The sequence below is a fragment of the Anthonomus grandis genome, chromosome 22 (genome assembly GCF_022605725.1).
Source record: "Anthonomus grandis grandis chromosome 22, icAntGran1.3, whole genome shotgun sequence".
In the NCBI taxonomy this organism is placed as follows: Eukaryota; Metazoa; Arthropoda; class Insecta; order Coleoptera; family Curculionidae; genus Anthonomus; species Anthonomus grandis.
In genome coordinates this window covers 27,882,349-27,904,906 of record NC_065567.1, presented here as the reverse complement: position 1 = coordinate 27,904,906, position 22,558 = coordinate 27,882,349, and the positions used below count along the sequence as shown (strand labels likewise).

The 22,558-nt window shown below is 33.3% G+C and overlaps 1 protein-coding gene across 8 annotated transcripts; it reads left to right on the top strand.

Annotated features, from left to right (window-relative positions):
- Window positions 1–493: 493 nt before the first annotated feature.
- Window positions 494–12,053, top strand: LOC126748719 (DNA-binding protein Ewg). Of its 8 annotated transcripts, none has more exons than XM_050458106.1 (9): window positions 494–699; window positions 3,530–3,906; window positions 3,967–4,392; window positions 4,738–4,866; window positions 6,697–6,825; window positions 6,881–7,034; window positions 7,132–7,182; window positions 8,376–8,506; window positions 8,723–12,053. In XM_050458106.1, exons 2-9 carry the CDS (start codon window positions 3,586–3,588, stop codon window positions 8,927–8,929), a joined length of 1,548 nt encoding a protein of 515 aa, XP_050314063.1. In that variant the 5' UTR covers window positions 494–699; window positions 3,530–3,585; the 3' UTR covers window positions 8,930–12,053. The 8 variants fall into 8 exon arrangements, with proteins under 8 accessions (XP_050314063.1, XP_050314062.1, XP_050314059.1 ...); XM_050458105.1 differs by having other exon boundaries at window positions 6,685–6,825; window positions 8,376–8,500; XM_050458102.1 differs by having other exon boundaries at window positions 6,685–6,825.
- Window positions 12,054–22,558: the final 10,505 nt, after the last annotated feature.

The following is a 22,558-nucleotide window of genomic DNA, read 5'->3' as shown; positions in this document are numbered from 1 at the left end:
GATTGACAAAGAAGGGGGGAGGGTGAACAGTGGCGCCAGTTTACGCGGTATATTTGAATAACGTTATGAATTTTTGCTTTTCTAGTTTTAAATTGCTTTTAATTAACTGTATATTGATGTGTTTAATTTATTATCAGTTGTCTGCACTTGTTTATTAATGTATATAAAGGAGTTTTTGCCCGCGAACCTAAAGCGTGCAGATTCCTATAGACAGGGAAAGCAGAATTGCAGAAGGCTGTAGTATTTTTTAATTGATTGGGTAATGACGAATCCAGCCGCCAGAGGATGCCACCATGGAAAACTGATGTCTAGATATTTGGGAGGAATATGCCAAATAACCATATGATTTTTGTTGTAGTAATGCGTAAAATGATGTTGCAAAGAATGATGCGTTTTAATTTTACATGGAAAATATGCCGTAAATGGTATTTTGTTTTACATGGCAAGTACCGAGAGAGGTTCAAAATGGGCGTTAATGCGCAGCCGCCGTTAACATGGCTCCAAACCAAAATCCAAGCCAAGTTCGATCAATATTACGATATGACGTAAATGAAAGGCCATGGTGTTCGCTAAATATTTATCTCGGTGAAAAATGTTTTTTAACCCTGTGTGAATGTGCCAAGTGGATAAGTTTGTTAGTTTTTTGAAAATCTGCGCTCAGAAGGGTTGATTTTCTATAAATGTTTTCCATACACGCAGGTGCGTACGCAGTCGTAGTGATAATTTTAACTGGGCTTGCTCCATTGTTTTTAATCGACTCCGAAAAGTACTTTTAAAAATCATGTTTTACGCCGTATCTGTGCAATATGCCCCCAATTAGCGATGACCTTGACAATTGTTACAACCGAGGCCTCGTTTGCACCGATTTCGGGGGATTAAGTAATAAAGGAAATCGTGTTTTTCGGTGATTTTCATATAGCATGATGTACGACGGCGTCCATTAATGACTGGCGCCAAACCACCATTTTGTGCGCATATTATACATTTGCAGTGAAGCATGTGCATGTGCACGCACAGGGAAAAATGAAAAAAACCGGATTCACTATTTTGGTACAGCAAACATTATTTTTTTTATTGTTTACCCCTATTTTACCCCTCGTCAATTTGCTATACCCTCTAGGAAATTTACCACAACATGACTCATTATTAATTATAACATTGTCTATTCCCAGGAATTATTTTGACGTTTTACATGGCTTATTATTTTGTTCAACATGACGTTACTTTATTTATTGGTTGATTTTAACTGTAATTCAATGCTTTTAGAAGAAAATTACTAGTCAATTCATGTCCATTCATTTAAAGTTATTTTTCCCTATATTAAAACATATATCTAAAAAACACAAACAATCAATCATCTGTTTTATCTTGACAAAATTACTCTTTCCCTCTATATCACTATTGATCCAATAATTGCTTAAACCTTTTCTCAATTTTACTGCTTCTCTTGCAATCAAAAGAATCCAAGGGATAGGGAGTAAAATAATAACTTGCACAATCTATCCCTTTGATGCTCCATATGAATTAGATTCTTACATTTCAAATAGTATTTTTCTCAGTGTACCTTATTAAAGATTTACACACATTCACCAAATTCAATGAATGCCCAAAAAACATATTGTGCTACTAGGAATAATGTTTTTTTCAGCATAGTAATCAAGCATTATTAACTACATTGGACCATTAAAAGGATTTACACTTAAAACTATCTATTAAAATCAGTCAACTGAAAGCTACAGTGCTAAAACTACACTGAAAAAAATACTAATGCCATCTAGAGGTAAAATTAATAATATAGTATATAGTGCATTCATCATAAAGAAGACTATTACAGCCTTTCCAGTATAACTGAAATAATTAATCAGAGGTCATAATGTCAGCTGTTACCAAGGGCAAAGATCATCTCACCACAAGTCTCTTTAATTTATTACCACCTCCAATATGGGGAATAAAAAAACTAGAAAAGAGAGTTTCAGCATACTACTTTGGATTACTTTAATATTTATTTATTTTATTTATTACAGGGTCAAGCTCAGTACAAAATTATGTACCTAACTAAATACAAGCTCAAGTAATAAAAAAAAAGGATACAAAGATTCATTGACAATCAACTTAGTTTATAATGCAGACCAGATAAAGCTCCTAGAAAAGGCTTCAAAGTTGAAAGAAATCAAGGGTCATTGCTTAATTTTAATGTTCGAGGAATTAACGAATGTTGATGAGTATTGAGCTTTATTCTTATAATGAAATTCTTGATCATTGTAAAACCTTTAGTAAATGTGCCTGCAAAATTTACGCTGAACTCTTTTCAGCCTATAGATATGAAATGTATAGTTTGGCCTCCAGACAGAGAAGATATACTCCAAGCCAGTTCTGACCAAGGCAAAGTACAGTGTTTTAATGAAAGTACTGTGACTAACATTTTTGGTACTATGTCTAATGAATCCTAGCAACTTTAGAAATTTATTAATAATGTGCAGTGAAGTCTAGGTTGGAATTGAGTAGCAGTACCAAATCTCTTATCTATTGCACACAATTTAAAGAAGTATTGTTTATATGATAAATATAGTTACATGATTGTTTTGCCTTAGAAAATTTGAGACTGAATTGTAATAAAATAACTATAATAATTAAGCAAAAAGATTGCTAAGAAATAAAATCAGGAGGAGATCTTTACAGGAATAAAATAGATATATATAGCCATTAAGAAGAGAAATGCAATGACATTTCGACCATTTCTATAAAACCTTGATTTCCATACTCAAGCCGTTAGTTAATCAGATTCATATATTATCAAATATTTCAGCATCCAGACATTAATAACCTCATAAGTTTATCTTATTGGTATCTCATCAACTATACCTAAACTGTTTAAACACTGTATTGAAGAAATTTTGGCCACAGTTTTTACCTTACAATATGAATTTATTTCTAGCCGATCTGTTTTTCTACATTAATTCAATTTACACAGACTTCAAAAAAGCAGTTGACAAACTCAATCATGAAATACTACTGAATAAAATTTCCCACAGCACAGAGATCACATCCAGGACCACCTTGTACCAGCATCTCCAAATCAGTGTAAACTACATCAACATTTTTTCTTTTAATAAAAGCATGATGTACGTATTTGTAACATGTTATTGAGGGTTTAATTAATGTAACCCAGGTATTATACCAATTTACCTGGGTTTTAGGAGATGAAAGAAATATTCTGAACTAAATTAACGTCCATCAGTTTCAAGAAAATAAGGAAAAGGTGTGACATTTCTTTTGAGCTTAGTGGTATTAGTTTTTAAAGTTAAATTTCTTCATAAATAAAATGAACCTGATCAAAACATGTTAACAACCAATTGATTTTCAATGGCCAATGCTTCATTTCCTGTTTTTGCTTGCATTTAATTATTACTTATTTAAATTACAGATTCTTAACCACTACCTAACTTTCATAAGTTTACTATTTAGTTCCTAACTACTAGACCCTCATAAAACTTGACATGACTAATTTATGAATTTTTCCTATTTCTAGCACACATTCCAAACTTGAACTAAACCTTTCCAACAAAAAGGTCCCTTTTTACAAGAATGAACACAAACGGCAGTTCAAGTAATGGAGCTGAGCAAATCACCATGGTGGTGGGTTCTCCCACAGGCATGTCTGGACAGTCGGACGACGATGACGACCAATGTCCGTCATCACCTGGGTCAGTGTACGAGAGTAATACTGACCTTATGGCGGCAGCCATGGGGGATGAAGTAACAGCACAATTAGCAGCTGCTGGACCTGTAGGGGTTGCTGCAGCAGCTGCTATTGTTTCATCTAAAAAACGAAAGAGGCCGCATTCTTTTGAGACGAATCCCTCTATAAGGAAGAGACAGCAGAATAGGCTTCTTCGGAAATTAAGAGTAAGTGCCCCAAGTGTGTTTAATAACTCACTTTTTGATTTATATTTATTTAATTCTCAGCAAACAATAGATGAGTTTGCAACAAGGGTTGGTCAACAAGCCATTGTGTTGGTAGCTACCCCAGGCAAGCCAAATACTAGTTATAAAGTGTTTGGTGCCAAACCACTTGAAGATGTCATAAAAAACCTGAAAGTGACCATAATGGAGGAGCTGGAGAATGCTTTGGCTCACCAAGCACCACCTCCTATACAGGAAGATCCAACACTGTTCGAGCTGCCTCCCCTCATCATTGATGGCATCCCAACTCCAGTGGAGAAAATGACTCAGGCACAACTTCGAGCTTTTATCCCTTTGATGTTGAAGTATTCCACTGGAAGGGGCAAACCTGGATGGGGAAGGGAATCCACCAGACCGCCATGGTGGCCTAAAGAGTTACCTTGGGCTAACGTTAGGATGGACGCTAGAAGTGAAGATGAGAAACAAAAGGTGCGTTTTGGTTTACAGTTTAACTCAAAAACTACAATTATGAAAATTAATACAGATATTCTTTGGACGATTTAATTATTGGACACTTATTTCGGCGTTTTTTCTAAATGTGTGATAGGTTTTGAAAAAAAAAACAAATTTTTTTGGAAAATTGTATGAAACGTCTATACCTCAAAAACTTATCCAGGGGCAATTTTAAATATTTGGACAGTTTCACTGGACACGTATTTCAGCGTTTCTCAAAATACATGGAATTTTTTATTTTTTTTTATAATTACTTTATTTCAAAAAAATTGTACAAAAATGTATATAACTCAAAAACTTAGTTAGCAATGCCTTTTTTAGATTTCCTGGACACACGCATTAAGGCAAATCGTCATCAATTGTTACAAGTTTCATGGTAGGGAAGACTTGCTTCCTGCATTCACAGAGGATGACGAGAAGGCTAATGCATGTGCTACTGCGAATGCCAGTGTAAGTTTTCGTTCCCTTTTCACCAGCTTATTATCACAGGGTTTTTTCATTAAGCTAATAAACATTCCCAACTAACTTTCCTTAGTAAAGTCATGCTGTACAAACTATTGTTTATGGGGTTAATGATATAGAAGTAAATTCAAATTAAACATGGTGTACGTATTACTGTTTAGAGAAGCGAGGTTGCTAAATATAAGACAATTGGTTTTATTTAAGAACATTGTGAGATTTTGTTTTCGAAAATTTTAACAATTTTACAAATCACGATACTATCGGAACAAGGTCACTTAAAAATGCCAAGTTTAACATTCTGACTGAATTATTTGCATTTACTCAAAGACATATATTTTTGATACTACTTAAAGTAGTAAATATACTTATTACAATAGCATTGCAAATTTTGTTAGTAAAACTAAAATTCTCTCAGAAATATAATTAAACGCGATAATTTCTAGGTCAGAATTTTTTATTCAGGGTGCACACATACAGACTTTGGTCCATTGTGCTTCAGAACTGTATTATAAGTTGTTCATTAATTTGATATTTTTGGGAAATAAATACTTTTTTCATTTTTATGTATAATACATTTCATAGGTGATTATTTAAGTAATTTCAAGACAAAAAGTAAAGATGTGTCTGCAACGGCTTTGTTTACGAGTCGCACGAGGTGTTAAATGTAAATTAATAAAAAGCACACCTAAACTAACGGTTTTTATTTAAATAATTTAGTAAACAACTTGACAGTTCTTGTTGAAAGTAATTTCTAATAATCGTTGTTAATCTATTGTCAATTTTTGATAGTTATTTTTTGTCCAGAATGGTTCTATTTACTAATAGTAAAATGATAGATATGCATTTTTGTTATGGAAACGCCTGTGCTCCAAGACGTACATATTTATGTATGTTGTGTTTTATGAGACATGTTTATTTGAACCTTCTGACTCAAATAATCGCCTGTGAAAATTATTGTACATACTTAATTAACACGCTGTATATTAATGATATCTTATAATCAGTGCGGATAGGCATAATACAAGGCTACGCATGTCAGAAAAGTTGTTTTTATCACACAGCATAACTGTACTAACTTCCTAAATGCTTGTACTAACAATTTCAGTGTAATTCGGTGGGTGTGTTAAAAATGCACACATCTGGTGTTCACCATAAGATTCAGATCCAAGCTAATGGGTCGCCACAAATCATTGCCGCATCTCCCGAGGGACTTTCGGGATCCTCGACGCAGGTTTGCCTTGATCACGGCGGCTACAGCTCGGATGTCGACGTTCGTACCTTTATATTGTTTAACTTTGATGTTGTGGATTTGTTTTTTTTTTGCGTTTTTTCACGTAGATTTATTTAGGCCAGACGAATACATAGAATTAAATTCAAATTTAAATTCATTCAAATGTTTTGTCATTTGATACAGCCGCAAACATTTCGCCGTCCCTATTGCATAATATACATTTACATATAATTGAGATAAGTCAACCTTCTGACAATATTCAAATTTGATGCACAATGAAATAACTTTTCCGATAAAACTTCTGGTACTTTTACCCTTAGCTTGGTTTTGTTTCTTTTGATTTGTATTTTAGTCGCTTTTATTAAATTCCTAATTTATTTTGTTCTAGTTAACTGTCCTTTTACATTCACTCCTGCACAACTCCTCTATAGATTCCAACTAACCAAACTACTGCTTAAAACCTCATTAATATTTTTCCATTTTAATTTTCTAGCAATTTTTTATTTACCGCTTCTGTAGCTCACAGTTTTAACACTACATTATAAATTCTCCCCTGATTCTTTATCAAAATTTAGATAACCACCCAGTACACCCCAACAGTACTTCACACAATCACAAATCCGGACGGTACAGTCAGCATAGTGCAAGTGGATCCTAACAACCCAATTATCACATTACCAGACGGTACTACCGCACATGTACAGGGTATGGCTACGGTAAGTTACCATTACCATAAGTTATTCTTTTCTTAATAATTAACGGTTTATTTAGTTACAATCTGGAAATGGGGATGGTACTCCTGTCCACACCATACAAACTATAAGCGAGGGTAATGGTCAAGGTGAAGTGGTTGATTTGAATTCAGTTACTGAGGCTACTCTCAATTCTGACGGTCAGCTGATTTTGACTGCTGAGGATGGGCATGGTGAGTACCTTACTAGTGAGTATGTTTCAAAAGCATACTTCATTAACTTAACCCGGTGAAATTACTAACCATACATTGTTTTATTTTGTCACAAAAGCTACTCTTAACACTGAAGGTCAAATCATTTTGACCGGTGAAGATGGACAGGGTATGTAACCATTACGTTAGGTTTTACTTAGAGTGTGATAAATTTTTGTTTGTGTGTATTAGAAAATTTTTGATAAAAACCAACCCAGCAGTGTTTACTTAATTAAGTGTTAACAGTTTGATTCAATTACCACGATACAGTCCAGAATGATCCGTTAAAAGAGAAATTGATTGTACAGAGTGTCCCACTCTGGGTAATTTTGCGACATATCTCCGTAATTTTTTGAGAGAGAGCTCTATAGTTGCATTACCAGTACGGGAGTTTCTGCATAAAACGTTTCCTTGCAAATGGATTAGGAGAAGGGGTGTTATCGAATGGCCCGCGAGATCACCCGATTTATATCCTCTTGATCTTTTTTTGTGGGGGATATCTGAAATCGAAAATGTATGCCATTCAACCTGAATCGTTAGAAGATTTACGGAAGCGCATCATTCATGAATGCCAAATTCACAAGTAACACCCGATATTCTTCACAATGTCCGGGAACACTTTGAACAGTTACTGTATTATTTTGATATTTTTAATATTTAATAAGATAATGCCTAAGTACTGATCAATAAAATTAAATTAGATTTATGTAACTCGCAGCTCAAATTTAAAAATAAAGCGCTATTGAAAGAAAATTTAATGCCCTTCTAAAAGATTCATCACAGCACACTCCTTCCCATTAAAAAAAAATAATAAAAGTGAATGTCGCTCCTGCTAAGGGGTTGAAATTGTGAGGTAAAAAATTTAAACAAAAAATTGTTTTAAAACAATGGTATTGTTTCAAAATCTTGAACAAACTCTCATACTGCGAAAACTTAAGTTGACCTCGACTCCTATTTAAGATTTTGAGGGTGGTTGCAACCCTCGCCAAGTGGTTGAAAGTATTAACAAAAAATGTCACCCTAAAATCAAAAATCGACGGTGTGAGCATTTTTAAAAAAAGGGGCCCCAAACCTTGTTGGACTGTTTTCGATGGGCCACTCAGTATTATCATAAAAACTAAAAGGGTTATGAACATTTTGTTGACTCTCTATCTCTGAAAATATCGAAGATATCTTGCAAAAGTACCCAAAATGGGACACCCTGCACTCTATCACTTTGAAAACCAAAAAAATGCTTGAAAAATTCACTCTCTCTCCCCCCCAGAAATGACCCTTGTTATAAAAGATGTTTTTTATTTTATTTTCTCCCTATTGACATTACAGTAAGCGGCGTAATAACCGTGCCGGTGTCCGCTTCGATGTACCAAACGATGGTGGCGAACATCCAACATTTGCACACCAACAACGACGGCACCGTGTGCGTGACGCCCGTGGTGCAAGTACCAAAGGTAAAGGTAATGTGTTTGCGTGGTTTGTTTACTTTTGATTTTTTATTTTGGGTGGTTATGGACAATAACTTTAATGAGGCATCAGTAGAATTAATTAAACAGTCTGTTCAAGGTCCTTTTTGCATGTATAACCTTTACATTATGTAGAACTAAACTGTAGCGCCTTGTATGCTTCATTGATCAACTTTTTCTCTTCTTTCACTCACCATGAACGTTTTCTAGGTTGAACCAAATAACGGAGACAGCATGGAGACCCTAACGGTGACCCCAAGCAGTCTTAACACCCACACCATGATGATCCAGGGCTCCGGAGGTGACGGACCTCAAGTTCTCCAGGTGCTGTCGTTGAAAGAAGCCACGGTGTTGACAAAAGCGATGCAAGGCATCACCGACGTCAAAACCGAAGAGACGATTATCAGTGACCAATAGCTTTAGGGATTATACATAAACGCCATGTTTACTTCTGCTGATTTGATGCCTACGGATTTTAGTTAGGGGTTGGTTTTAGGGGTAAGTTAATCGGTTTCCAGGTTGAGAAGTGATTGCGTTTTTGGGTATTAAAATAACTTGTTTCTTTGGTTGCAATTGTGGAAAATAATCCGCCTTTACTGTGATAACCCAAAGTAACTTTGCCTAATTGAAGTTATAAGGATTTCATGTTTTTTTGATCTTTGTATGGACATCTCAGATTTATAGTTTGCCTAATTTGATTTAATACCCAAGGAATGTTAGATGAATGAAATGGTATGTGTGTGTGAAAGCTATTAATGCTGATAATAAAAATAGAAGAATGTAATGAATTAAATATTGCTTAGCAATAATTTTACATAAATTTAAAATAGGACAATTAATTTAAAAGTGAGCTTTTTAAAGCAGAGTACATAACTCGTGTAGATTTTTCTATTTTTTTCTATCCAGCATTCAAGTCTCTTAAACAATTTAAGTGAATCAAATGTATGCCTTTTTGTACCTAAGGGTTTTTTCTTACATTGAATTGTGTATCAAGGCAGTTGACATAAACAGGCGTCTTATTGTTAAATATGGTAGAATTTGTAAATAAACAATTCTTAATTTAGGGAGCTAAAATATAATTACTTGACATATTACACACAATTGTCCAAATTAATTTGCAGTCACAGTCATGGGAGTTCTTGAATTTATTACTTAGAATGTAAGATTGATTTATTGTTAGGTAAATAATTTGCGATAGTTATTGTTTATTTTTTTTCTATTAGTATTGTATATAGCGTATTTTATCCAATTGTACAGTATTCTTCAAGGAAGTTCATGACATTCAGACTTTTTTGGTCTTATAGTTTCTTTTTTCATATTATTTATTGAATTTCTTTCGAAAGGTTTAATGGATTTTTTCCGGTGTTGATTATTTTTTAAATCAAAGGTACATTAAACCATTTCACTTATTCGGAATATTGTTTATGGTGGCACAAGCCACCGACGTTGTTATCATCATTTCTTTATTGTTTTTATACATTTGTTATTATTTTTTATTTACACCATTATGTTTACACCAAGACCAATTACATCATGATTTACAGAAAATTTACTACTTTCCGCTCATGTGTATATATTTATATGAATTTATGAAAAATTGCTAGGATAGTTAGAGTCGGAAAAAATATTCAAACACTTACTTTTACAGTTTCATATCATTAACACAAACAAATTATTATACATACAAATAAAAACGGACCAACAGTTGGATAATTATTTTACGTGTTTTGCTTATTTTTTCTGACGGTCGCATTATCAATTTATTTGTTAAAACTGACTTTAGGAATTCAAAAAAGTTGATTTCAAGGGGATGTCCATAGACTCCAATATTTTAATAGAAGTCTAATCATAAGAATCATTGTAAATTCAATTTCAAGACATCCGTATATTTTTCGAACAGTTTCTAATAAACTGGACATCTCCTATAAAGAAGGACTTAGCATTGAAGAAACCTTCTTTCAGGTTTCATTTTCTACTCAATTCTGTATTTTTATACAGAACTTCTACATACAGAGTGATTCAAGGTGAATGGTATATGGCACCCACTAATTTGAATAATAAATAATATTTCCTTTCTACAAATACCATCTACTTTGAACCACTCTATATATTAAATAACATTTGTTTGACTCTCGGTTTTGTTAGTTCTGTTACCGGGTGTCAAAACTTCTTATAAATTGTCCCTATATTAGACAATGAATAATGGAGATTTAAATAACACTTATACAGGAAGTTGTTTTTTAAGTGTGCTTAAGTTAAACCTACTAGGTGTGCGTTAATAGTCACTGTCTGTACTTCACTTTTAAAAAAACAGCAGTTTGTGTTTATTTGGCTGTAGGCTAAGAGTGACTATTTTGAACACCTTGGACCAACAGAACGACGTATGTTCCAAAACATGGCGTATAAAATCTGTGATATTTTACGTTTGTAGTATTTTTATTTTCTTTTTTTTTTGGAAGGAATAGAAAGAGAGCATAATTGTTTAATAATTTATTGTCAATAGCAATATGAAATTGTTTTAAGGCGCCTATTTTGAAACATACGTTTTACAATGTACCGGTTTATTTGGTTGTAACTTTACACACTTAAAAATATACAACCTATAACATCGCACAATATAATTTTAAAACGCTCATTACCAAAATTCTAGGTCCAACCGAGACGGTGACAAAATTCATTTTTAATTTATAAAATGTAAAAAAAATGAGTGAGTTGTATATGAACTTAGGTTAACTATATGTTGCTGTTTGATAAGCACACTAGAAAATGGTTGATTATTGTTTTCACAGTGTCTAGGGTAAACACCATAGGTAGTAGTTTTTATCTAAATAAAATGAACATGTTAACATTCAAACAACGATAAGTGAATTTGTAATTTTGAAAGTGGTATGGTCGGGACCACCCTGATGGCCTCGGTTGTATTCCTAAACGAATATATCTGTATGCTTAAGAAATCTAAATGTTGTTTTGAAATTAGGCGTGGCAAGTGTGTATTTATTAATTTTGTAAACTTACCGACGCACCTTGTACCTCTCAATTATTTTTTTTTGTAAAAAAACAAACCTAATAAAGTACCAAAGAATGTAATTTCTATGTAAGATTTTTTTGGATTTTTATTTCCGATCTGTGCCAACATAGTCTAGGGATGATCCGCGAACTTTTTAAACAAATTGGGTTTTTTTTGCACGCTTTCATGGTGCGGATCTACCTTAGGCTAATTATTTTTTTTGTATATATGTGTAAATCAAAGCCGGTTTCTCAAAGTGACTTCATCGATGTTTTTTTTTAAAAATGGCACAATTTCTCCTTTCTCTCATTTCATCGCTATAGAGGTAAGAGACGTAAAAAGATTCCCTTCAATGAAAATAAATTATTTTCTTACCAGTTACATATATATATATCTTAGAACTCGTTAACAAAGTTTTCTTTTGTACTTTTGTGTAAAAACTAATTAAGATATTGAATATTAAGAAAATACGTCAGTGAATAAGTATTTAGGTGAATATATGTTCAAGTAATATAGATATATGGTGACAAACTTTATGGTGTATTTGTGATTTAAACCCATTCAATCGATTAGTGAAGCGCTGCAAGGTTTATCCACTAGATGGTGCAGGTTGGAGTAAAACTCAAACAAGGCATTTAATTACGAGTCAATACAGACAGATTAGGGAGCCGAATTTTCAACCTAATAATGCCTGGAATAAATAGAACATTATTTTAATTGCCCTGGAATAAAATTGAAAGCTACTCTCAGATATCTGAGAAGTGATTTCAAATGCCAAAATTATTTTGAACAAATAGTGGATATCTGATCGGTGTGTAAAATCCTTACTGCGGCATAAAAACCGAGTTAAACTCTTCTAATATCGAATGCGTCCGATTTAATTTACTACACTTAATCGAATCCCCCTTTTATCCAATTACGGGGCCCTTTTTTTATTTTTAAATATAAAATGTATACTGCACTCAGCGAAGTTTATTGCTTTTTTTCGACAAATGTGTTCCCGTTGCCTGGAAGGAAATCAAATTTATATAAGGACAAGGGCCAAATAAGAATTTTATTACCGTGGTACACGAAACGAAACAACGTTAATCTATCTACTTATAGCCGCAATAAAACATACAATGTCTTATTGATTTCCTGGCAATATCGGAAGCCCTTTCGGCACTTATTGCCCTCGCCCCCTAACAGTTGATTGTTTCGGTTTAACTCTTTAAAATAAAAAAATCGAAATATTTTAATTAAAATAAGTTTAATTTTAAGGTCCCCGCGGGGGTTGATCTAGAGCACTTAAAGTAGTGGCGAGCGACATAAAGTTGTTTTTATGGTAAAAGTCGTCAATCGTGATCCGAACCTCCCCCGTGCACACTGCAAATGCGACTCTTCAATAAACGTAAATGCGAAACGAAGCGCCTCATAAATTTTACTGTATTGAATTCATTGCAAATAAGCCTCACACTTAACCGGATCGATCTTCTATCGGCCCTTTTTTATTGGCTCAATTTGACGGATTGGGCAAGAAAAAAAAGCACCGGACGAACGCTGACCAAGCAATCTGTTTTTCTTCTTTCTTTCCCCATTTTCCTTATTGTCTTTGATGTACACAAGACATGCAAATTGTACTCACCCTGACAGTTTCTTTGACAAACAAAACACCCTGTACCAAAAAAAGGTTTCCTGCAATTTGATGACACACAATTAAATTGGGACCGAGGGGGGTGGTATTCGTTCCGGTTCGGGTGAGTTGCAGGAATTTTTTGATTACGGAAAGTCCAGGGGTAGCAATTAACGTCAGCAGGACATAATATTAAGGTATTACAGTCTAGTGTTAGCGGTCAATACGCCACATTTTAGTGGCTACCGAAGGCCATATGTTACGCAACGATTAATTTATAGTTTTATATAAAGCACATATAGATAGATGTTCAATATGGTTTCGGCGGAGCACGGGCCTCTTATTAATTAGTCATCGGCATGTGAACCAGTATCCAGTAATTAATGCCAATTAATTCCGGTAATTAGGTAAAACATTGCATCCCTATTAGGGGTGACATTGCTACGTGCTATTATTTAGGTCTCTCTATAACTACGGCTTTCAAGTGGTGTAACATTGACGTAACATATTAATAAATAATTAAAGATATAATGACTTTTATTTAAAAGAGTAATTTATATAATGTAAAAAGTATTCCCATGTCTAAGTTAACGCAACTCTAGCTTAAAGCTACTTAACTGAAGCAGACAAAAGCGCTATAATGCTAAACTAAAACAAGAAGTAAATAAATTATATATAAATTACTACATTATTAGTTCATTGTTTTTTTTATTACACAGAAAACATATTAAAAGATATTAATCATTAAAAATATATATTTATTTAATTAGTGGGGCAAATTTAGAGGGATTGTAGAGGGCCTTAAAATAAGCAAGTTTTCGCAATAAACCCCTAAATAATCTGAAAATCATTAAATTTTGAGATACAGGGTGGTAAAATCTTAAGAAAAACATTGACATTCCTGTAGTTATTTTTCTTCATCAAAAAAAAAACTTAAATCATATTTTAAGGCATTTAAAAAAATTGATACGGGATTTACATAGCTAGTTTTTAAATTCGATTACTACATCTCAAATATTTGATTAAATTCTTCTAAAAAATCACTGTTTGTCCTCCATTTTGTCCAATCTAATAACGCTGTTTTTATATTAAATATTTATAAATAAAATTAGATAAAATTTAAATTAACGGTGTTATTAAATTAAATTTTGAATAGAAATTTTCTGCAAAAACATTGTTTTTCATCAACACAACCCTTAGCCCCCCACCCACCCCAACATTTACCCAGTAAGAAATTCCTTAGAAAAATCACCGTTTTTCGTCCATAATATGCATTCTAATAGCACTGTTTTTGTATTAGATATTTATTAATATACGTATATGTAATTATAGGTTAACGACGAAACCAGCTGTTATTTGAGCGTATTATTTTGGAAAACAATGATTTTTGAAAATAATTTCTTACTGGTAAGTTGTGTGGGGTGGGTGGGGGGGTAAGGGTAGGGTTAATGAAAAACGGGTTTTTGCAGGAAATAACTGCTTAAGAAAAAATGCTCTTTAAGAAAATTATAGGTGACAAAAAAATCTATATCCTTACTTAATCTATAACCTCTTATAATCTTAAGGTTTTCACTAAGGCGTGTCGCTATGAAAATTGTAATAGTTCTGCCATTTTTTATCGTAAATAAATGGAAATGCAGGTTGCGGTTTTGAAAAAAAAATCAGTTTTTCTTAGTTTTAGACAAGTTTTCTCGTGTAAACCAAAAATAAACGTTTATTTAACTATAGTGTGTTGCTTGGGTTCTTTCGACTAATACTGGACATCCATTGGAGGATGTGTACTATCTGAGTAGTAAGCGAAACAAGGATAAAATGAAAAACATTTAAAACTTAATTAAAAAAAATCGTTTGGCGCGAAAAATAAAACAAAAAGGGGTAACTAATCAAACTGTAGTAAATTCAGAGGGTAAAAGTTGGCAAGTGAATAAATTCACATTCGGGACGAAAACAATGAGCGGATTTATTGGTCGGAACAGTGAATAAAGCCGGGGGCAATAAACGTTAACGAAGAAAATATGAGCGCAATCTCCTTGTATATAAGTAAAGACGATGACGAAATAAGTTGGATCCGGATAGAGACGAACCTGCATTCGCCGGAAACTGGAAGTGAAAACTGGAGGAAGTCGGAAGTCCTTCCAACTAGTCGTTCCACGAATAATCGCTTCTCTTGATTGCTTGTATTAGTTTTCTTCTATAATAAATGGCCTTAGGATTTGCTCTCTAATAACGATTATTGCCAGATCTTTATTCATGTTATGTCGTCGCTTTTGTTTGATACTTCACGTTCCAACGGTAATGTCTCTCTCGGATTTGTTACGGTTGACCCTCTTGACAAAAGACATTTTAGTACGATTTTATGCTTTCATTTTTATCGAATACATACAAATAACTTATTTAGTAAAATCGACTAAAAACCAATCTAGGTCCCATGTGAATAACAAACTAAGGAAATTAAGTTTAATCTTATCCGAGGACGCCGTTAATAGTCCATGCACGAGAGCTGCTGGAGGACACAAAGAACAACAAAAGAATTAGACTAGCGAGCAGCCAAACTCCAAAAGGTCCTTACAATTTTTCCCCCGAATATTTATTTGTTTACTCCCATTAAATCTTGCGATATGCAAATTCCTATATAACACTGAGACGCTTCGCCTTGAATTCCCATTGGGACGGGAAAAATCTCCTAATCTCGTGCCGTAAAAAACACAATAACCGATGCGATTTATACGAAAATGAAATTGGGGGCTCAAATTTTCGGTTTATGTAACGACATAAATTTCACCGCCTTGAATTTTCAACAATTCTTACAACAAACTTTAGAATTTGAAAATTCCAGGCGTACCGTAGCATTCAGATCAAGGGAGTCACCAATCAATTTAGTTGTAAACATATCAACTGCCTGAAATAATAAAATAATTAAACTATTTATTAATGAAGAATAAATCCATGGCTTAACTACCCAGGATGATAAAGTAAAGCCACGTTGTATAGCTCAACTGCCTGTAGTAAAAAATAGTAGAAAAATATATGCATTGCTTGACTGCCTAGAATAATCAAACAACTACACTCAGACAGTATGGACTATTAGTGATTTTTTATTTTAGGCATTGTATTTTTCCATTGGGCAATTAAAGGATTTTAGCATTTGTTTATTCTAGATAGTTGAGCCACACAACGTCAGTCTTCCACTTATTAATGATTTATTCTTTATTAATACGTAGTTTAATTATTTTATTATTCCAGGCAGTTGATATTTTTTGCATATACAAATAAATTGATTCGTGACTCCTTTGATCTGAATATAGAAATATTACGGCTGGAATTTTCAAACTTGAAAGATTTTGCTATTATTCATTAAATTTCTGAAAATTCAAGTCAAGTCGTTACATTGAATTAAAACCAAATCAAAAGGTTTTCATTTGTTAAATACTAAAGAAACAGCATTAGTATATAAACAAATCAGGACTTACACCGCGATTTTTAGAACCGATCCACAAGATATGCATCATAAAGCATAACTGTGTGGTGCAGACCTAAAGCTAAACCTAAACAAATTAACCACTAGGTCAACTGAGGCTGCAATATCAGGGATTATAATTAATAACCAGTAATTATTATTCCAGTCCACTTTTTAACAAACTCTTTCAGGCAGTTGAATTGAAACCACCAAGAGCAACTACCTGGAATAATAACAAAATTACACTGCCTAAAATGAATGCAGGTAAAAATAAATTTAAATAAAAAAAAAAATTACCACATTTCATACATATAAAATGATAATTTGACTGCCCAAAATGTTAAGGTACAGCCATGTTGTATGGCTTAACTGCTTGAAATAAAAAAAAAAATCAAATCCCTAAATTGCTTAATAAGAAAATTTATGCATTGCTTGAAAGAACTACACTGTGGACTAACTTAGGCATTAAAGTTCATTAATTATTCCAGGCAGTTGACTTGAAAAACCAAGACTAACCATGGTTCAATTGCCTAGAATAATACAAAAAATTATACTGCTTGAAACAGACTGAAATTAATGCAAGTCCTGGCCTGATAAAAATAAATTCAAATTCAACAAATGTTTATTACCATACATATAAAATGACAACTTAATTGTTAAATTACAGCCATGTTGTATAGCTTAACTTCTTGGAATAAAAATTATTGAAATCCCTTAATTGCCTAATAGAAAAACATTTATGCATTGCTTGACTACCTGAAATAATCAAAGAACTACACTCTGGACTGATTTTAGTGATTTCCATATTAGGCACAACTTTACTGATTATTTCAGGCAGTTGATTTGCTTCTTATTCAGCTAGTTGACTTGAAAAATAAGAACTAACCATGGTTCAGCTGCCTGGAATAATAAAAAAAATATACTGCCTGAAATAGGATAAAATTAGTGCAGGCCTGATGAAAAATATTGCAAACGTATAAAATGTCAATTTAACAGCCCAAATTGTTAAAGTACAGCCATGTTGTATGGCTCAATTGCCTGAAAAAAAAATTTATTGAAATCCCTTAATTGCCTAACAGAAAAACATTTATGAATTGCTATGGGCTAATTTTAGCGATTTTCATTTTAGACATTAAAGTTGATTGATTATTCCAGGCAGTTGAAAAACCAAGACCAACCATGCTTCAACTGCCTGGAATAATAAAAAAAATTATACTGCCTAAAACAGGCTAAAATTAGTGCTGTAAATGTAAAAAATCAATTTTAATTACTTTAATTTCAATTAAAATTGTATAATTTTTTTTTCTGCTGTCTGATGAAGATGCAAATATATTTTGGAAACGTCGGCCAGTTTAAATAAGATTGCACGTATATTTATTAATAATCCCTTTAGTATATATTTAAAACTAGTATAAGTATATACTAAACACAGTATTTTTTAATATGAATTAATTTTAAAATTAGGTCAACTAATTGTCTACAAATATGGCTCAACTGCCTGGCATAATCAAAGAATTACATGCACTTCTTGAATTTTCGACAAAAAAATAAATTCATAACTCAACTGCCTGTAATTAATTATCAAACTACTATACTGCTTAAAACAAATTGAAATTGCCTCAACTGCTTCATATTACCGAATACTCGAACAAAAAAGACGAAGATTTTAAATGAGTTACACTTAAGTAAGTGGCACGAGACAAAGAAACATGACCCCAAAGATTTAAGAGCGACACCCGACACCGTTTTTCAATAGTCATTTATTTTCACAGCCTCACCTTGTATTTATTTTAGTCACTTTAGGGAAAATAATACGGTTGTAGCACTAATTAGACGTGCCTTAAAACTTAAGTACAATTAACCCCCGGGGGTGGTTTAGAGACAATTTAGCTGGGGGCACCCACCCATGTTAGATTCATGTCCAAAGCATATAGGGGGATTATTTCGGACGGTGCACATCGTATGACGATAATACCTGAGGTAATTCGTTGCAGTACGAAGTGTTTACCCAAACTGACACGTTTTATTCATGTGTCATGTACGTATGTAGAACTTAACATTAATCAAGTATTGTCCGGACGTTACTCTATTTCTGATTGATGCTTAAATTATTGTTACTGTATGCATTACGTCGGATATTGCTTTCGAATAGTAAAAATATATCCAGTAAATTCAGAAGAGCCATAAAAACACGTGCCACGTCCCATAAATCAAAAAAGATACTCTAACACAATAATATCGGTATCATTTTCCTCTTCTTTGTCCATTATCTTATGTTCTTTATACCCTCTGGGAACAAGAAAACATCATAATCGTGTCATTTACAAGAATCTTTATTTTCAGTCACCATATAAAACCGGTTGGGCGAAAGACAGTTCCGTTTCTTGGTTCTCGGTCGTTATATTAAGGGCACAAATTTGTAGTTTAAACGCCAGAAATTATCTTTTTGGGTCGCGTTACTTTTTACTCAACAATATACCTGAAACAATGGCCGAAACCTTTTAACGGAATTAAAAAACAAATGGATGTCGAATAACAGATATCGAAATTTACGGCCTATATCGACGTCCGACCATTTTAATTTCAATAACAATTTTAGCCCTATAGAGTAACAACAATTTGCGATGCATTTGCCCATTTTGGCCCTCAAAAGGCATAACAAGCAGGCAGCCCTTTTGTTGTGACACAGGGAGGACATATAAAATAATTGCTGTTGCGCCGCTTTAATTATATTTCGATAATGAGTTAATGGAAAATATAAATCGGCGTACTTGTGCGTCAAATGGAACGTGCGGTTTCCCTTTTCATAACCTATTGCCCAGATTGGATTCATCATTTCCGGGCTATTGATGAGTAAACTGACTAAGTACTAGTAGTACTTGAACATTTTTTTTTCAAAACAGTACTCAAGTTTAAGGATTTATTGCAGGAAGCTTTTGAAGGTCCAAAAACGTCATTAAACAATAAATTCACCCTTTTTTGATTGTCTAAGGCTATGGCACCCATTCGAAGGTCGGATGGAGGAGTGAGCATGTTTGTTTGTCAAATTCAATTAAATTTTACTTACAGGCAGTTGAGTTAATTCGGTTTTTCTTTTTTAATGATGCCAATTGCCTGGAAGAAGTTATTGAATTTTCCTTTTACAAACAGTTGAGTTGCTAGAGCACAAAGCTGTTTCTAGTTTTTTCTACACTTTAGCTCTAAAACTTTTTTAAATAGGTTATGGTAGAAATGGTTGCGGAACAAAATTTTCAATGTGTCCTACTAGGTCCACGTTGAAAAACAACAGTTTTTCCATCCGAACATGGCCAAGGAATATTTAGAATCAGAAGTAGCTTTGATGATATGCAAGCAGATCGCCGTAATTTACGTCTGAGGATCTAGAAGAAATAGAAAATGTCGAGAATGAACAAGAAAATTAAATTTGGGCAGTTATCGATAGAATCGCATTTGTTCAAGAAAGAAAACTAAAAACGTTAGTTAAACCAGTTTAGTCCTCAACTGCCTGGCATAGACAAATTCTATTTTCTTTGTTTAACGAAATTTTCATTTATAGTAGCAACATGGATGCCATTCGAGATATTTCCAATTTTTCTAAAATGCTTAACAGGCCATGCTCGGTGGCCTCGGACAAGTCATTCTGTTGGTAACATAATCCAGAGACGGATGGGAAGTGTAAAAGTAGTTGTATATTTAGTGTTTCTTGTTATTTAATTTGTATTACTTGGAGTTATAGTACAGTTTTATATTTTTTTATTTTTTTGGACCATTTGGCATTATAATAAGAACGTTTACTTTTAACGATTGGCTATGCATTTTGATAAAATTTAAATTTCTATATTTTGCAATTTGAAGGTTCAATATAGGGAGTTAATTTCAATAGGTTTCAAGAGTTGTCCTCTTTTATGAGTTTATTCAATTTAAGGGTTAAAGTGTTGGATTTTTAAGTGGGTTTATTCGTTAAATTCACACCTAAAGAGTTAAAACCTTTAATTAGTTTTAAAAATTTAAGTATTACAGATAAAAAGATTCAAAAAAAATTAATATTTTAAAGGGGTAAAAACTTATAAGCTTGTACTTGGTGGATTTATTCGCTAAATTCACATTTAATTAAAAAAATAATTGTCAATCGTTTGTGGCATAACATCCAACTGTTCACCATACGATCCATGAATTTACCGAACCTAAGGGTGAACCAGCATATTCATCATATCCTGGTAGACTAAAGAGAACTGAATATAAATTTAATAACCAAATTAAGAATCACTGTAAATATGTCCAAAATTGCACCATGTGGGAAAAATGGGAACCTCTATTTTTGACACCGGATTCTGAAAGAGCGGAAAATTTTATGTCCGGGTATGAGGTTGAAGTAATCCCAAGAGGTCAAATAATAAGGATTTCCATTTGAAGAAATGAGGTCGACCTTCAAATGAGGTTCAACGTCAAATCCAAGGTCACCGTTGAGTTCCTCGTTAAGACTTACCTAAGGTATGACCTTTATTTGTTTTCTTTTACCACTGAACTCGCGAGATTTTTAGGAAGTCATTATTTGACCTCTCGGGATTACTTCAACCTCATACCTCAATACATACCCGGACGTAAAATTGTTCGCTCTTTCAGAATCCGGTGTCAAAAATAGGGGTTCCCATTTAAAAAAATCGCTTTGAGCTTCAAATAACCTTGAAAGTCAAGCTCACCATCAGATGCACCGATTGATTCCCTAAAACTTTTGTATTTAAAGATTTTTTCTAGCGCCCATATTTCCCAATATTTTTGGAAGTGTCCATACTTTTGGGACACCCTGTATATATATGACTATGTTATGCTCAACTGTATTTTTATGTCCAATTTTTTATACATATTGATATTGACAAAACACTTAGCCAGTGCATCTTTCCCTTGAAAATTTGACTAAGCATGTACGCAATGTGCCTAAACCCCTTTAAATATTGACCAACCACGTAACCAGTGTGCTTTAACCCTGAAAACTTGGCGAGAGGAATGGGTTTTAGTGGGTCGGGGCTTGGCCAACTCCAACCCCACACTACCCTGGACGTTTGACGGGAATCATCCCTATCGAACGTCCAGGGTGTCTGTTTGCAGATTTCCTAAACCTCAAAAAAAAAACTTAATAGGTAAAAGAAGTTTTACTTTATTACAGGGCAGGGCACCAACTCTTGAAGAAAATTTATTATCAAGTAGAAGAAATGTTAGGATTGTATAAATTTATTATTTTTAGTCTAATGACCACCTATTATATTAGAAACCCTAATGATTTCATCGTAATTGATGCAATACTATAAAAATGTTCCAATTGCTTTAAAATGAATATTGTTTTATTATAATATGTATATTTTTTTCATACTTATACCCTATTATGCCTTTAAATATTTATGTATACAATTAAATTATAAATTTATATATATTTTATTATTTTCTTTGTTGCCCAACTATTGCAAATATAAATTCTTGTAAACGGTATAAATATTTTTTTTTCTATGGACCAATATCTTATATATGGCTTAAATTTGGTACAAGTAATACGAATCACTAATCACATTCGTATGACCTCGCTTTCATCGTATAGTGCCGAATCCAATGCCAGACTGACAAGCAAAGCCTAGCTTTCTGTATTCTGACTAATTAGTAAAGATATTATTTTTGATTTTCTTAAAGGGGCCAAAAATTGGCCCCATCCAAAAATTATCAATCAGTTGCGATTGAACCAACCTATCCAATCATTGATGGATTGGTCCATCGCCGATTGGATGAGGGCAGAAGCATGTGCGTGAATAACATTGATTTATGCAAGTATTTAATTCAGTTCATAAAATTACACACGGCAACATCTAGATGCTTGCGCCATCTTTAATTTCAACCTGCGCCAACTCCAATTTAATCCTGCGCAAGCATTCGTCTTTACCGTTTCCAACGTCAAAGCACGAGACATGTGTCTTTGAGTTTGTA